This window comes from Periplaneta americana, chromosome 3 (genome assembly GCF_040183065.1).
Source record: "Periplaneta americana isolate PAMFEO1 chromosome 3, P.americana_PAMFEO1_priV1, whole genome shotgun sequence".
In the NCBI taxonomy this organism is placed as follows: domain Eukaryota; kingdom Metazoa; phylum Arthropoda; class Insecta; order Blattodea; family Blattidae; genus Periplaneta; species Periplaneta americana.
The window spans coordinates 519,548-538,100 of record NC_091119.1 but is presented as its reverse complement, the minus strand read 5'-3'; the positions used below and the strand labels follow the sequence as shown (position 1 = coordinate 538,100).

At 37.7% G+C, this 18,553-nt stretch overlaps 1 protein-coding gene across 5 annotated transcripts in view; it reads left to right on the top strand.

Annotated features, from left to right (window-relative positions):
- Window positions 1-18,553, top strand: part of LOC138695738 (zinc finger protein ZFP2-like) — a 43,942-nt gene that overhangs the window by 7,062 nt on the left and 18,327 nt on the right. The window contains exons 1-5 of one of the 5 annotated variants that reach the window (XM_069819885.1): window positions 1,619-6,344; window positions 8,855-8,940; window positions 10,775-10,852; window positions 13,631-13,701; window positions 16,651-16,729. In XM_069819885.1, coding sequence (XP_069675986.1) covers window positions 8,860-8,940; window positions 10,775-10,852; window positions 13,631-13,701; window positions 16,651-16,729 — 309 coding nt within the window. In that variant the 5' untranslated portion in view covers window positions 1,619-6,344; window positions 8,855-8,859. Of the gene's footprint in view, window positions 1-1,618; window positions 6,418-8,854; window positions 8,941-10,771; window positions 10,853-13,630; window positions 13,702-16,650; window positions 16,730-18,553 lie in introns of those variants that run through there. The other 4 variants (XM_069819883.1, XM_069819884.1, XM_069819882.1 and 1 more) reach the window with 4 other exon arrangements.

The window sequence follows — 18,553 nt, the reverse complement described above, 5'->3', positions numbered from 1 at the left end:
AGTATTTAATTTCACTGAATAGTTTAATGACAAATATTAAATTTCTATTGTAATGGTAATGCTATATCGAATTTTACTTGTTTTCAACACCAAACCAGTATGGAAAATGAAACTTTACATTACATTTACTTTCTGTACTCCAGGCCTACCAAGATATGAATACACCATGATAAACCTATTTCCTGTTTCTGTATTAATTTTACATTATATATATGATATAATTTTTATTTGATGCCTTGTCATAAGTCAAACGATGTTCCTCAAAATAATAAATTCTAAGTTTAGCATAAATTTTTTGGATGGTCTGTGTCATGGGAAGTTATTCCTATAACCGACTTCAAGATATAATATTTAAAAATAATAAATTAACATAGCACAGAACATACACTTCAAATCATTTTTATGAAAACAATACACAGAAAAAGCTTCAGTTCAGAGACTAGCTTGGATTTACCTAATTGAAGTCAGTAAATTAAAAATCGCATTGTCAGTTCGCATTAACTTCCCAACTAAACTAAATTAATTTACTTACATAAATATTTATTTCACCTTTGTTGCACTGTCGTATAATTTTCATTGTTACAATTGCATTTACTACATGATTCTCACAAGACCTCTGTATCGCATTGTGATGATTCTGCCACCAGATGTCAGCTTTTTCCCTGTACCTCTACGATCACGTAGGCTATGACCATTATTATAATGCTGTTCTCAATCTCTCCTGCCCGTCATCTGTTTGTTCAATACTGTGAGCCCTACAATTAGCATATTTGGTGCATCTCCAACATAGAATAATTAACAAATATTAAGTATTTTGATACAGTATGAAGCAAACTCCCTAAGAAAGCGTCACAGCATTCCGCACTCGTACCATAGAGATTAATAATTATTACTGATGTAATCTCTTAATTACAGCGACGGGAATGAAACCCTGCTGCAGAAGCCCACCAGACCTGAAAGTCGTGCATCAGCAAGTTCATTTGTTACTCAGATTTACGACGAATCGCAGTTCCGGAAACACTCTGAAGAATGTTCACTGAAGTGCAATATCTGTGGGAAATTGTTTCCAGACGCTGAAAGTCGCCAAATCCATATGCGCAAACATAAAGGCGGTAGGATGCATAAGTGCGATGTCTGTGGGGAATCTTATTTCAGCTCACAAAAGTTAGTAGCACATAGACGAACGCACACTGTTGAGAAGCCATTCAAATGCGAGGTTTGTGAGAAATGTTTTTCAAAATCGGGTGCTTTCAAAATACATTCTCGAATTCACTCTGTTGAGAAGCCATTCAAGTGCGATAACTGTGGGAAGACTTTTTCATGGCCAAGTTCTCTCAAGACGCATTATCGTACCCACACTGGCGACATGCCTTTTAAATGTGAAACGTGTGGGAAAGACTTCTCTCAGTCTCGTTTACTCAGAAATCACTTGCGGTTGTACGCTGCTCAGAAGACTTTCAAATGCAATGATTGTGGAAAGTGTTTCTCACGAAAAGATGATCTCAGAGTACATCGTCAAACACAGTGCGGTGAGAGTCCTTTCAAATGTGGTATCTGTGGCCAGTCTTGTTCCCAGTTGGCAGATCTTAAGAGTCACGTGTTGAAGCACGCAGGCTAGATGTTGTGCGTATACTTGCGAAAAAGTATCGAAATTTATTCCCATCATTGATACTTGTGAATAACGTACGTTCGCTAACGTTAAAAAAATGCTTTGAAATGCAACGTTTCTTGCAAATATTCTTCATGCTCCTGATGTGTGTTGATCTACACACAGATTCATATTGTGTTGGTGCCATTAAAATGCGAATTCTGTCAGAAATGTTTTTTCCAATCCGAAATACTGAAATATTCATGGATATGCGAGAGACTATTCATATACGATATCTGGAAATTAATTTCAATCGGTGATTTAAAAAAAAAAACAGGTATGTATGCTCACGGGCAAAGGGCAATCTAATGCTGTATATATGGGTAATGTTCACCAGCAATATTGAGAAGTGATCACAGTGAGAAATCCTGTCACTGAAGTGCACATTAACCAATATGCATTTCTGCACTTGTCATTATGTTGCAATGTCCATACAAGTTTTTCTGAAGATGAGCAAGGCAAGAAGATTGAGATGGATTTCTTGTTGGATATTTTCTCACATTAATAATAATATTGTGTTCTAACATCACGCACAGAAGCACAGAAAATATGGGATGACGTTTGAATATCTGTCAATACTAGTAATATTATTAATTATGACTCAGAGCTTCAGAGGTCGGGCTGAGGAGCATGAACTTAATACGATACAAGAGAGCTACCAGGGAGTGAACGTAGCTTATGAGAGCAGCCCGAGCAGTTGTGTTTGACGTTATATTTATTAATAGTTTATCTGTGGACATTGATGTTTCTCTTTATTTCTGCTTTTAATTTTTGAAAATGTGTGTGAAATGCATACTAATGCAAGTAAGTTCGAACACTTGATCTAGATAGGAGAAGAGTTATGGGGATGCTTTTTATCCTAGAGATATAAGTGATAATGGCACGCACGAATTAGCTACAGATGGATAGTGAACACGGCACAGCGAGTGAGGAGGTGAACCGCTAATACAGAAGTTGCTCCGAGACCCCTGGAATACAGCGGACTGAACTACTAAATAGAGGGTGAAGCACCTAAAACTTGCACAGCAAATGTTTCTGAAATGGAAGGTGCTATTAATGTGCTGTTTTTACAGAATTGGAGTGTAACAAAGGGCTCATAATTGTAGCCCATACGCAGGCCTTTTAAATTATTAGAAAGTATTTTTTTTTTTAAGTTACATTTTTCAAATGGAACACTGCCCGTTGACATCAACAAAATAAAACTAGATTAAATTAGAATATCAATAGTTTTTTTTTTTTTTTGCAGGTTTCTAATGAAAGTAGTTTACAAGATATACTATTTTGAAAATTGTAAATATCGACAGTTGTAGTTATGGTGTTGTTTTGTTGATCCATGATGTTGAGTATTGTGCTTGGGATTAATGTTATTTTTACTTTACTGAATTGCATAACATAACAGAATGGGGGAACCATACACAAACAGTGAAATGACCGAAATTATCTTTATTTACGACAGGGTGCGAAATCCCGAGGGATGGATGGGTAGGCTTTCCCCCACCAGTGATTTTATCCCAAGAATTTCCCCCCACTAAAATATCCCGGGGGGGATGGGTAGGCTTTCCCCCACCAGTGATTTTATCCAAGAATTTCCCCCCACTAAAATATCCCGGGGGGATGGGTAGGCTTTCCCCCACCAGTGATTTTATCCCAAGAATTTCCCCCCACTAAAATATCCCGGGGGGGATGGGTAGGATTTCCCCCAGCAGTGATTTTATCCCAAGAATTTCCCCCCACTAAAATATCAGTGGGGGGGAGGCTGTTTATTACAACGAGACAAACAGCGAAACATACTCTACTAAAAATATTTTCATTTCAAGAATAATTCTTCATTAAATGAATAAAAATAATGCATTAACTTTATGAATATCAATTAAAATATCAGCAACAATCGATTGGAAATATTGAATTCGCTTTGCTCTGGTAATGTTATATACTAGCCCCAGGTAATCGAACCCAGGCACTGTCAAAGAAAGGGAAGGCTTTGAGACGACGACAATGTTAAACGGAAGGCTTTGACTTATAATGACACCGTCCTGTGGCTGTGGATTGTAATTTATTACAAAACATCTGCTAGGAAGGTGGTCAACAGTGAAAAGCATTTCTGTGTCGCTTACAAAGGATAGCGCCTGGGCTGGAATGAGCAGTGAAAGAAACTGTAAATGATTGTAGTCAGTCTGTCTATTGAAACAGACGAGCAAACGCAATGAAATGTACAAAAAGTGGATTAATTACCCAGTTCTTTAAACGTGATAATGTTAATACTAATATACCGTCAGTAGATTCGATAAGTGAAAATGTGCGGGAAAACAAAAATAAAATGACTAGAAGTGATGAAGCCATGTCGGAGGTTGAGTATTTATCTTTTAATGAAGATAGAAATAAAGTTTTCAGCTGTGACGAAGGTGAACCTACGTCATCAAAGAGTGACAGTGTGTTAGGAAATAACTTTTCAACGTCGTGGCAGAAAAATCGACCATGGTGTTAATATTTGCTAACGAAAAAGACGGACTAGTGATGTGCAGTGCTTGCGTTAAACATTCTCAACAAGTGTGCAAAACAATTAGAACTTCAGCTACTCAGGAGACGGTATAGCAAAGAAGAATAAGAAAAAGATCCTTGACGCCATATATAAACATGAAAAAAAGTGTTATTCATTCAGATAGTGTGCAGCAGGAAAAAATATGCAGAAAGGAGATCCTAGAAACGTGTACAGTAAAAGGCAGTGAGCTATACTTAAAATATCAAAAGGAAAAATTGGATGCAAATGTCAAGGTGTTATGATCACTTTATGTGGCCGCAAAAAGAGAGAGAGTGGAGTTTTCGTGACCATCCAGAACTGATACAGCTACAAATTGCGGATGGCGTAGATATGGGAACACATCTTCATACAGATAAGACCGCAGGAACAATGACTAATTTTATTGCTGAACAATTACTTTTAAAATTGGTTAATTTTTTTAAATTGACTGACTTTTTTCCATTTCTGTGGATGAGTCGACCGATAGCTTTTCTGAAAAACACTTGATTTTATATGTTACGTATGTGAATGAACAAGATAACGCATGCTGCTGTTTCTATAAACTAGTACCATGGAAAATGCTGATGCAAAGTCCCTTGAAGAAAAAAATTATCCAAGCTTTCTCAGAAGACGGCATAAGTGTGGAAATGCTTAAAGAAAAGCTTGTAGGATTTGGTTCAGATGGAGTGGCAGTGTTTACTGGTAAAAAAAGGTGTTGCAGCTAGAATTAGAAGAAACATATCTCCACACCTGATTAGTGTACATTGTATGGCTGATTGGATGGACCTTGTCTCTGAACAAGTTTTTAGTGACGTCAGTGCTGTTCATAACTTTGAATGCTTGCTAGATGAACCTCATAAAATTTTCAGTAAACCACATAGAGCTGCAAAACTTAAAAACATTGTTGCGGCTATAGGCATCACGGGTTATGTGAAAGTTAAAAAGCTGTTTCATATTCGTTGGATTTCTAGTGAGAAACACTAGTTGATGCCATACTCTATACAAAAGAATAAAACTTTCTAAGTTTAGAAATAAGTGTGTAAATAGAAGTAAGAATAAACATTTGTATGATTTCTATTTTTTTCTCTCTATGAGGCTGGGAGGGGAACATCCCTATACACCGCGAACTGAGGCCTATTGTGCGCCCCTGGAATGAGTTGCAGCCCAACGACCGCACCAATGCCGAACTGACCTAAGCCCTAACACCCTAACAACCAGTCCCGTTGTCCCTCTAAGTCCGTGTTCCATTCCACCACAACAGCCTCCACCACATTCCCCCCCTCAAACGGTCTGAAGTGTACGCCATCCGTCCCGTCTGGCCAACGGTCTGAGGTGTAGGCCACCCCTCCCATCGGCAGGGGAGTGGGTTCCTTTGCTGGGTCACCAAATACCGTTCTTTGAGATATCCATGAAGGCTGGCCGAGAGCGTCAGGAGTATCGAAGGACCGCCGCAGGCGTGATCTGAAGGCCAAGAAAGACAAGCGGAATGATAAGGAAGGATGATGAGGGGGGGGGGAGGAAGTGGCGAGAATGAGTGGAGTTCCATACGCCTGATAAAGTTACCTGATATTCATCCATAGGAGTGAGGGAAAACCCCCGAAAAACCTCACACAGGCAACTCGTCTCAAGGGGGGAATCGAACCCCGGCCCGATGGGTTCGGGAGCGAACATACTTGCATTTCACAGCACTGAGAACAGCACCTTACCCTGCCAATGTTAAATTCGAAAATGGTTATAAAATTAAAATGTTGCAACAATGCCACTAGGATACAAATGTCAGAAGTGCAACATTCACATATTACAGTAAAACATAAAATTGTATGGCTGTATAATGAATAAAGCAGGACAGGCCTGATAGGCCCCTGTTGTGCATTATATGTGTAGAATTAACAAGCATTAATTTTAAACAGTTTATCTTAATGTATCTCCTTAAATGATCATACAACATGTTCTTAGATATATTTTAGAAGATTACATGAAGTTTGGTGCAATTTCATAATATTTTAACACTTTTAAGAGAGTAATAAAATTTATGAAAGGCCTCAAAGACCCCCGCCATGCATCCTAGGATTAAACAAATTTCTTTCTATTTCGTCACGGCCCTCTGAATCTTACTTCACCTTTTATTCTTTTAGATGGTACCCCCTAGGCACAGCAGGCAGTATTCCTAGGTTTGAAGTATGTTTCGAAGTATATGTGTGTTTTTACTTTGGTAAATATTGGTGGGATTAAATGGCAAGTTGTAGCTGATGTAAGTGAACACCGTATTTTTGGGAGATCTTGTTGATCACCAGCTTTCCCTCCTTCAGCCACTGGAGGACGATTTTAGTGCCATAGCAGGTCAGCACTAGGAACAGAAAAGAAAAGTAAAAAGGGTAGGAAGGAAAGTGAAAGGAACGCCTAGACCTCAATGCCGTCGGTGTCGAAGAAAGTAAGAGTTCAGTCAGAGGACTGGATAGGAAAGGGTAAAGAGGGATGAGGTATTGAATAAGGAAAATTATACCAAATTCGGTCATTAACTCATCAAGCTGACCAGTGCTAATTGATGAGTAGCCCCTGTTCTTATTTCAGCTTGTAAAATTATCCTTACTCACAACTGCACCGCGGGAAGGTAGGGATGGGACATTGGGTCTTTCTCATACTACACACCTAATCAAACCTAACCTAACCTGTCACATAGGTAATACATACCTGTAGTAATATAATTTCGTTTGAATGTATTGCCGGCCCTACTTCTGGAGTCCGTAGCCATCTAGTGTAAGTGGATCATAATTCCATGGAGACAATATGGCTACTTTCATAATAATTAGGCCTACATAATTTAGTTCGTTCAGTCCATGTCTTGTGATTTATTAAATGTGTTAATGTAGTAATAACTATATATGAGTGTATGTTTTTTTTTTTCAATAAGAATTGAAATGTGTTGTGGTTGTGATAAAAGTATTGAAAATTGGTTCATAGCACCACATTGGCAGGGACAAAAGTGTGCAATATTCGTTCAGTGGCTTATGGATGCTCTATATTGACCACAGTTTTTTTTTTTTAACTTTTTGATGTCATGTTATTCCTCATATTCAAAAGCGACGTTTTCTCCATTGAGAATTTAGACGTGAAATAGAAGCAGTTTTCACTTAATTTTGTCAGTTATGATATCCGTGGTCGCTATACTGGAGAATTAGCACGGTCACTTTGAACCGTGCCGTTACGTTTAGCACCAAATTTAAGTAAATACACAATGTCACCAACATAAGAACGTGACGTTGGTGTGTGGCGTAGTTGGCGGGAGAAATTTTTTCTCTCTCTATCTACCTCCTTCGTTCTGAACATTATTGAGAGATAGCACCACTGTTAGCGACAATGTGTATTTGCGTAAATATTGCGAGTAAATTATGACGAGTGCCTTAGAGGAGAGGCTCGGGACAGAAACAGTTTTGCTGTAGCGCATGCGCGGACCTCTCATGCAGTGGGAGCGTGATCCTTACTTGAATTTATTTTTGCGTGTACTTGCAGATTAAATGATTGAGATCCCTTCTTGCTCCGGTTACAGGCCTTGCATTTACGAAGGTTATGTTATGTTAGGTTAGCTTAGCTTAGATTAGCTTAGCTTAGGTTAGCTTAGGTTAGCTTAGGTTAGGTTAAATTAGCTTTGGTTAGGTTAGATTAGTTTTGGTTAGGTTAGCTTAGCTTTGGTTAGGTTAGGTTAGCTTTGGTTAGGTTAGCTTAGGTTAGGTTAGCTTAGGTTAGGTTAAATTAGCTTTGGTTAGGTTAGATTAGTTTTGGTTAGGTTAGCTTAGCTTTGGTTAGGTTAGGTTAGGTTAGCTTTGGTTAGGTTAGGTTAGCTTTGGTTAGGTTAGGTTAGCTTGATTTGGTTCGTCCATGTAGTAGTTAAAATTATATAATATGACAGTTTTTGATTCGTAATATTGTTAAAAAATAATAGGCCTATAATGAAAGCGGTGAATAATTTCATGGTCCTTAAATTTTTTTTTCGTAAAAGGCTAGGTATTTTTCTATAGGCTAGAAATAAAACAGCAACGCCGTCATAATTACGTACTTTACGCTTTGGCGAACATTAACCGGAAATTTACTTTCCGTCATTTTAATTGTATTCCGTGAAACACATATTTTTTCCTGTTAATTTCCTTGTGATAACCTAGTTTATTATCTTATTACATCTTCATTTTCATTTAATGCATTCAAAAAACCGCCGTTGTACTACATAAAACCTTGAACTTGACTAATGGAGTGAATTATTTAAGAATATAGTCGCGAATTTGACTACCACCATTTCGATTATATTTTGTTTGATACGGCTCGGTACGGCCCGGTGACTAGTGGCCAGCGAGTAGAGTCGACTATCGATATTGGTCTGCCGTGCGTATTATCCAGTTGTTCCTCCGTGGTAATCATCCTTATCCAAGTCTATAGAATAGCACCTTGATGTACAATTTTCCTTCCAGTGTTGCATATGCCATTCCATTCACAGTTTGTGTACAATTTCTCTGCATATGTTTAGAAATGTTACTGTAATGCACACGTAAAGTACATGATATCTGGAATTGTATGTTTTTACATTGGCTGTGCTTTGTTCTCGAAGATTTCTGTAAGCAGTGTCTGTATGTATTGGTGTGGAAAGGAAGTATTACTTTGTAGTCAATAAAGCTAATTTTCTTACACTAACCTTTCAGTTGTAATGGATGTTATCAAGACTGAACTCGAGGACGATCCGTTGGCTGTAGACGCAGATACAGAAGAGACAAAGGATTTACCACATGTAAGTGTGTAAACTCTTAAAATTGCAAGATTCAAGGTTTTCGGAATATGTTTATTGGGTGATTGTTAAACTATAATCTTGCCGGTATCAATAAGATTTTATTACATTTGAGATATACATAACCTCTAATTTTGTCTGTAGAAAGTGACGAGACATAAGGAGCGCGCTACCATACGCGTGATTTGATCATCGTATTTTATAACCTCATTACAATAGCATAACCTAGTTCTATATTACAATACCAGTAGGCTATAGCTACTACTAATGTAGCTATAGCCTACTGGTATTGTAATATGAGAAATGCGTGTTATTATTCAGTTGAGAAGCTTTTATCATCTAGTCTGCTGTCAAAAAATCTGAAAGTTAGAATTTATAAAACAGTTATATTACCGGTTGTTCTGTATGGTTGTGAAACTTGGACTCCACTCTGAGAGAGGAACATAGGTTAAGGGTGTTTGAGAATAAGGTGCTTAGGAAAATATTTGGGGCTAAGCGGGATGAAGTTACAGGAGAATGGAGAAAGTTACACAACGCAAAACTGCACGCATTGTATTCTTCACCTGACATAATTAGGAACATTAAATCCAGACGTTTGAGATGGGCAGGGCATATAGCACGTATGGGCGAATCCAGAAATGCATATAGAGTGTTAGTTGGGAGACCGGAGGGAAAAAGACCTTTAGGGAGTCCGAGACGTAGATGGGAGGATAATAAAATGGATTTGAGGGAGGTGGGATATGATGATAGAGACTGGATTAATCTTGCACAGGATAGGGACTGCTGGCGGGCTTATGTGAGGGCGGCAATGAACCTTCGGGTTCCTTAAAAGCCATTTGTAAGTAAGTAAGTAAGTAAGTAAGTAAGTAAGTAGGCTATAGCATGTGAAAATACCAAAGTCATCCATTCATGTACAGAATGCTGTGGGAGCAAAAGTGAAACATTTCGTACCTTCAGTGGATACACTTTTACTGCAGTTGTTTTTAAAGTATGGGACGCAATAACCTTTGCTTAGAGACGAAAAGAACTAGTTAGTAGCAACTTTGTAAATACTGTGTATGACATATAAGTAGAGTTTATAATTATTACTCAATTTCCCACAATATGTTGTAGGTTATCGTAATAATTTTTGTCCATTTTGATTATGTAATGTGGAGTTTACATCACTAATAAAAATACAAACAAATTCATTACGCAACTAGTTAGGTAATGCTATTTTTGTTATGGGCTAGGTGGGTAATGATACTGCGTATTGTGAACCATACATTAAATTAAATCTTGAAATATGCCACGTGGGATTTCGATGGTACCAAACATTCAATTGCAGAATTTTCAGCATTTTCAATATCTGAATCCTTGCTTGAACTCATTTTAAGAATGTTTATTTGTCCTAGTCTGCTGTGCTTCTGTTTTAAACAAAAACAAATCACGTTCAGAACTAATAAAACAAACATAAACGAGTCGCCTCTCGCAGGAAACAAATAATAATAATAATAATAATAATAATAATAATAATAATAATAATAATAATGATAATTTTTTGTGAGAATGAATAAAACATACGATATAGTTACCCTAACTTCATATTACAGTATTCGGCTGGTATCAAACTCGGCCATTGTAAATAACTATTACAGGTCTTCCATTTATGACATTGTGCTAAATCCAGTCACTTTGTGTAGCTTGACATGGGATAGGAATATTCTGTGGTGTGCAGTATCATGGAGATGAACCGCCGTAGCTTTTACGTTGTTTTTCTCATTTTCACTAGCCAAGTGTTATCGTGCAGCAAAACAACATTGCTTCAAAATTTGATGATAACTCTATTCCACAGCAGGAGATGTCAGTGCAGTGCAACGATGTCAAATGGGAAGTGAAGGTGGAGCCATTTCATGCGGTGAAGTGTGAGCCCGAGGTGAGTGCTACCATTCAAGTTACTACGTCAGTGTTGATCTTACTGCACACGCTGCCTTAAGCCTGGAAAATTACTGGCTTATTATTAATTATTTGTGAGTGTTATGGACCGTGAATTCGTATTTATTTTCGGTTACAAAAACTTTCAAATCATAAATCTATTTCCATCGGGAATTGATCCAAAGGTATTAAAAGTGCTGTCCGTCATCGCTAGTTTTCCAGTGGAGTAATGTTTTATAATATCAAGATAATGCTTGCAGATTCCTTAGGTGACTTTTGTACCCCAATTCGCTCTACTTTCACAAATCATATTTATACAAAGGATAATCAGTTGCCTAGCTCAGGTAGTAAGAGCGAGTGGCTGCTGATTCAGAGCTTTTCTTGGTTGTAACCTCGATTCTATCCTAACTATTTAATTTTTTGTTTTTTCGGTGAAACTAACGCCGAGATAGTTCCGGCGATTTCCGCAGTGAAATTCGTTGAATTTAGAAAGGATTTTTTGTTGTATATGCAAGGCAAACCAAACGCCTAAACTAACCAAACCTAACCTGTCACATATTCGTATGGAGGGAACTACCTCAGTTCTAGTTTAGCCATTTCTCCTTCCAGGATTTGCATACTATAAAGCAAATGACAGATAACGCCATGGCAAATTCTCAGTCCCTTCTCGTTAAAATCCATGTTATACGCATTTTCATATTTTCAGCAACTCTAAACAAGCTACTAGTTGATAATGCGTCCTTAGTTAACCGCATTCAAGTTGAAAACCGACCAGAAACCCATGCATGTATATCTGGGATGTACAGTAGGTCCTAAAAGTCCCTACACAGTGAAATTTAACTTACATGTTATAGCTCATACATAATATGTTGAAAATGCTGTCTGCATATGATACCCTATTGTCATTCGTTAAGGGTCATTGCTCTCTCTGGTCAGTTGTTATCCAGCTGTCAGAGTCAGATATAGGAATTGCTTACTAGTCTTTGAATAAGGAAAATAATGATATTGTTGGAACAACTATTTAATTTTTTTGGTTCAATATGTCTTTGTCCATAAGAACAAGTACACCAATGAAGTGCAACAAACTTTCGTTACCATAGTTCCATCTGTAGGTTGGCAGTCGTGGGAGGCCATCTACGTCAGGAGAGATGATATACTGGAGTCCACAAAAATATGTGAGGCAGCTGATGTGGCTAAGGGTACTGCACACGATATATATACATCAACTGAACGTTAGAGACTATGAGAACCATGTTTCATGCTGCAGATGGTTTCAGGACTTCCTGTGTAAAGAACGTGAAATCGTATTGAACGTGACTTTCTTTACAGATGAAGCATGGTTCCATCTAAGCGAGTTTGTTAACAGCCAGAGAAGTACTGAAGGGCGCTATAACTAACTTGTACACCTTCACTTATTCAAACTAAAATTATGACACTGTGTAATAATTTACATGATTATAAAATAAGGTTGCAAATACAAACAATTAATACAAGAAATAATTCAAACGTCCATACACCATATTGTAGGCTCAACTCAAGTTTGAATACATGTTTCATTAATGGAATTAAATTTTTTAATATGTTGCCTGTATCAGTTAGAAATCTGCCAGACGGAATTTATAAGCAGGGTTATACATGAATGGGTAATTGTAAGAACATTCTATAGTGCTAATGAATTTTTTGAGTGAGAGATGAATGCTTCTTCTTTTTGAATATGTAACTGATGACATCATTTTCATATTCTCATGTACCAATCTCTAGCAAATAAAACATTATTATTATTATATAGGCCTCATTTTCTTCGATGAAACCATTATGGCAAAATGGTACTGCAACCAGATTATTCACCCATTCTTAACTGATGGAACTTGAATTGTATGAAGGTTGGTTTCAGCAAGGCCTGCAATACCTCACACCACTAGGGATACACTAAGTACTCTAGCAGTCGTATTATCTCCAGGGTGCAGTGGTCTACCTGATCACCAGATCTGACACTAACAAAGTTTTTTGTGTGATACCTGCAAGCAAGGATTATACGCAGTTAATCCGCATAAACTTGAAGAATTACAGGATCCAAGAACAGCCAGCATCAAAAGCCTTGGAAAGTTCTTCGCTATCAAGGAGTGGGGTGTGGACGTGAATGGGCTGCGTTTTCAACTTTTCTTGTAGCATCTACAATAATTATATTGTAACTTCGTTCAGTTTCACTACACATTGATCTTGAATAGAAATACGCCCAATTGTGTCGTCCAAAATCTCGTTCGTTTCTGTTCTCCGTTATTGCGTGAGCTGATTTGGTCACACAGTGATCCCGTACTCTGTCTAATAATAGGATAAATGCGCACGAACGTGCATAAAGTTTTGGTCTATCACTATCTATGATTCACATCAGAACTAAATGCAAATTGTTGATAGTCTTTCTTAGGGTTCTTCTTTCGAAAAATGTTAAATATGTTAATTAGTAATTATTTTAAGAATTTAGAAAAAATGAATCAGTTTTCCATTATATCCAAACAATTATTCGTTATGAATATCCGTAAAGAATTTCCTTTTCATCTTACATTAAATTCAAGATACAGACGAGAGTCCATATCATGTGCGTAGTTAACATATTATAGAACATTTGGCACTTTCTACATAATCGCTGACAGATATATTTCATGAGATGTGCAGCTTGAACTGAGCGGTTTGAACCATTTCTTGAAAGCTGTACAAGAGTGACAGTAAGCTGGCTCGATCCCTGCATGGTACTCGTCATTGTTATCTTATTTATTTTCAGGAAGAGGCATCCGACGACCTTAGAGTGAATAAGGACACTGATATGGAAGAATGTGAAGCCTTGACTGAGAGGTGAGTGCGATTGATAGATGCATAGAACATTAATACTTCAATTTTATCACAGTATATATAAGTAGTAAAGTGTGATGTGCAGTTGTCGTGTAGTGATGGGTCAGATAGAAATCTGCACGACACATGCAACGAACAAAGCCTGCTGCATTGTGCCGCTATTGAATTGTAGATTTGCTTTCTTCGTGAAGGCAACCCCTTGTATACTCCCTTGATGAGGGATGAGAAGTTGCACTTAGTGCCCACTGCCATGAATTAACACTTTTCTATGCTTTACATTTGAACTTGTGTTCTTACTGTATTCAATATGTGTTCCATAATAACATCTCTGTCTTGTGCAGGGTGTAGTTTAGCTTAGTCTGTATCGATTTAACGTGACACACTATGTCCGAAATGTAATGGCTGGGAAGCTATAGATGGGCGAACTTTCAAATAGAGAGAGACATTGTACTTTTAGATTTTAGAACATTCTGCTGCATCTTGTGTTCTTCCAATAAGTTTATTTCATAATAAAGTACAAAATGAGCCAGAAAATAAAATAAAATAATTATACAAAACAAAATACTGTGGATGTCCTTCTAATGGATTCCAAGAATTGCAAGTTCACATCAGATGCCAGTACGAGTTCTATTTCCGACTTCAGTGAAACATTTGGTAGCTTACCAGTTTCAGATAACATCCGGTAAACATTTGGTAGCTTACCAGTTTCAAATAACATCCGGTAAGCATTTGGTAGCTTACCAGTTTCAGATAACATCCGGTAAACATTTGGTAGCTGACCAGTTTCAGATAACATCCGGTAAACATTTGGTAGCTTACCAGTTTCAGATAACATCCGGTAAACATTTGGTAGCTGACCAGTTTCAGATAACATTGGGTAAACATTTGGTAGCTTACCAGTTTCAGATAACATCCGGTAAACATTCGGTAGCTTACCAGTTTTAGATAACATCCAGTAAACATTTGGTAGCTGACCAGTTTCAGATAACATCCGGTAAACATTTGGTAGAGACCAGTTTTAGATAACATCCGGTAAACATTTGGTAGCTTACCAGTTTTAGATAACATCCGGTGAACATTTGGTAGCTTACCAGTTTCAGATAACATCCGGTAAACATTTGGCAGCTTACCAGTTTCAGATAACATCCGGTAAACATTTGGTAGCTTACCAGTTTCAGATAACATCCGGTAAACATTTGGTAGTTGACCAGTTTCAGATAACATCCGGTAAACATTTGGTAGCTTATCAGTTTCAGATAACATCCGGTAAACATTTGGTAGCTTACCAGTTTCAGATAACATCCGGTAAACATTTGGTAGCTTACCAGTTTCAGACAACATCCGGTAAACATTTGGTAGCTTACCAGTTTCAGACAACATCCGGTAAACATTTGGTAGCTTACCAGTTTCAGACAACATCCGGTAAACATTTGGTAGCTTACCAGTTTCAGACAACATCCGGTAAACATTTGGTAGCTTACCAGTTTCAGATAACATCCGGTAAACATTTGGTAGCTTACGAGTTTCAGATAACATCCGGTAAACACAGGAGAACACAGCTAGCTGGATCCCTTGCATGCCTATATGGAACTCAGATGCTGTTCACAAGACGTTGCATTATTTCTCTCCAACTGTTAGACTTCGGACATAGGTGTATGAAGTTAAATGAATGTATGTTAACCTAGACTACATTATCCTGAAGTATTTAATATTCCTCCTGAGACACGGACTTTATAGGGACATATGCTGGTATAAATAAATTATACTTTCAATATTCTGAATTGGCGTCCTGCAGTTGTTTGGTGTTTCATTGGATTTCTGTTATTGTGTTATTTTATGACGCTATATCAACATCTCAGGTTATTTAGCGTCTGAAAGAAGTGAAGGTGATAATTCCCGTGAAATGAGTCCGGTGTCCAGAACCGTAAGTTACCGAGCATTTGCTCATGTTGGGTTGAGGGGAAACTCCTAAAAAGACCTCAATCAGGTAACTTTCCCCGACTGGTGTCGCGGTCAGATGCGCTAACCGTTACTCCACAGGTGTGGACGATCTTGGATTGACGACATCCAGCTTCTTATTTCCTCTGAAGAAATTAGACAGTTCCAAAATAATTCCATTCACAAAGGTACTGAGTGGTAAAATTTCAGTCTAACATATTTCCTTTGCAAAATAATTCTAAAAGAAATGGGCGGATGCTAACATTCATGCCAGAAAATTCAGAAGAAATGTCAGAGTGTGGAACTGGTTTTCGTAAAAATTTGCGTTGTTTTAAGACAACCCCACACACACTGAAAATAATTGTTTCAGTACTGGGTTTTAGTTTATTTTAAGAAGTAATATGCTTGTGCATAGATTTGACGTTACTTTTAATTCGTGTGGAAACATAAAGTAACTTCTTGAATCGGATTCTTCAGTCATGATTTCACCAGTGAAATATCCGTTTATATGACCATAGTGAGCCACTGGCATGACTTGGTCGGTTAAGGTGCTTGCCTGCCGGTCTGAAGTTGCGCTTGGGCGCGGATTCGATTCCCGCTGGGTTGATTACCTGGTTAGGTTTTTCCGAGGTTTTCACCAACTGTAAGGTGAATGCCAGGTAATCTGTGTCGAATCCTCTGCCTCGTCTCGCCAAATACCATCTTGCTATCACCAATATCATCGACGCTAAATAACCTCGTAGTTGGTACAGCGTCGTTAAATAACCAACTTAAAGCATGACAATAGTGGAAGAGTAACAAAAATGGAATTCCAGTGAAGTATTTTTTTATTTGTAAATTCTTTCTGATTGTTATGGGTGTTATGTCCTGATTATATATGTAATTACATCCCGGTCTGGATTTTTCATAATTCATTGACATTAATGGTCCAAGATCGAATTTCTTAATCTGATACTGTAACGACATCAGTTAAGCTATGTTTTGTGATGATAATAGGTTATATTTTGGTTATAGCTCTCTGAACAGTGACGAACATGAAAAGTCACTGGTGAAGCTCACAAGATGTGAAAACTTTGACTCCATGGAGAATCATGTAAGTGGAGGTTCATTTGAAAGCCAGATTTGTGATGAATTGTTTGTAAGAGAGACAACGTGCATTAGATTTAACAACGAATATTAATTTTTGTCAAAAATTGTTACAGGATGTCCATACGGATATCCGTACACATGACAGTGATAGAAGATACAAATGCGACATCTGTGGGATATATTTATCACAGTCAGGACTTCTTAATAGACATCTACGTACTCATACCGGCGAGAAGCCATACAGATGCGTTGTGTGTGGAAAAGCTTTCTCACAATCATCGTGTCTTAAAATCCATATGCGAACACACACTGGTGAAAAGCCATTCAGATGCGATGCCTGTGGGAAATGGTTTTCGCATTCGTCTTGTCTTAAAACCCACATACGGACACACACAGGTGAAAAACCATTCAAATGTGATTTTTGCGGGAAATTTTTCTCACAAATAAGGTGCTTAAAGAGGCATATACGAACACACACTGGTGAGAAGCCGTTCAATTGCCATATATGCGGCAGAGGTTTCTCGCAATCCGGATCTCTTAAAAATCATGTATTCACGCACACGGGTGAGAAGCCATTCAAGTGTGTTAGCTGTGAGAAATCTTTCAACAGTCCTGTTACTCTTAAAGTTCACGCGCGGACGCACACAGGTGAGAAGCCATTCAAATGCGACGTGTGTGGCAACTGTTTCTCCACATCTGGTCATCTTAAAGAACATGTGCGAATTCACACGGGGGAAAAGCCATTCAAATGCGATGTATGTGGGAAATGTTTCTCTCATTCCAGGATACTGAAACTCCATGGACTTACTCATTCGGGCGAGAAGCCTTTAACATGTGATGTCTGTGGGAAATGTTTCACACAATCTGGATCATTGCGAAGACATGCACGTTTGCACTTTAGCGAAATAGCAATATAATACGACATTGCTTGGATAGCGTTTGCACATGTCGTGTTGAAATACATATTTACGTACACTTGAGAAATTCTCAAAAGTTTTCATCTGTGAGTAATATTTTTAAAAACATTTTATTTTCTAAAACATCTCAAAGCTATTCTAATGCCAATTTTATGCAAACTTATCACCTATTTAAGGCATGGTGGCAGGGAAGAATGGAAGATTTTACGAGTACCTATTTATAAAAATGTCGCATGTCAGCAAATAGAGATGAATGGAATAAAAATACGAGTGGCATTTTAATGTGGATAAGTTGGTGAGCGGTGTTCTTAATTAGGGATCAGAAACTGCTGGTTTGCATCGTAGCTGCAGGTAACTCTTTGATTATAAAATCTGTAGTTAGATATTCTCTAGTCACATTAGCGTCAAAATTTACGCACTCAAAACAATGCGAACACATATATTCAAATCCAATGTTAATATACGTGGAAGATTACATGTATGGACGGTTTCTCTGGGTAGAGAGAGTTGTGATTACTGGACTTTTGGTTTCCTTGTCAAAATGAACGAATTTCCTAAATTTTTAGTTTTATTTCGCGTGAAAATAATTTCTTTATTTGTTTCATAAATAACAAATTGTGAAAGAGAAATAGTTTAAAACTGTAAATCGCAAATTGTGAAAAAGAAATAATTAGAGGTCTAGTGGTTATAATACACTAATGTTTGTGGAAATTGCAACACCAAGAAGGATACATGTGACTGAAATGAAATTGATACCACAGAGTAAGGACGTGACAATATACAAATGATTAGAATTACAGAATTGTACCTGATCTGTGACCGTGAGATATTAGTATGCTGTGAAGCCTCCATGCGCTGCAATCAGAGCCTCTAAGCGTCGTGGCATGGAATCAAAGGCCTGGATATGTTCC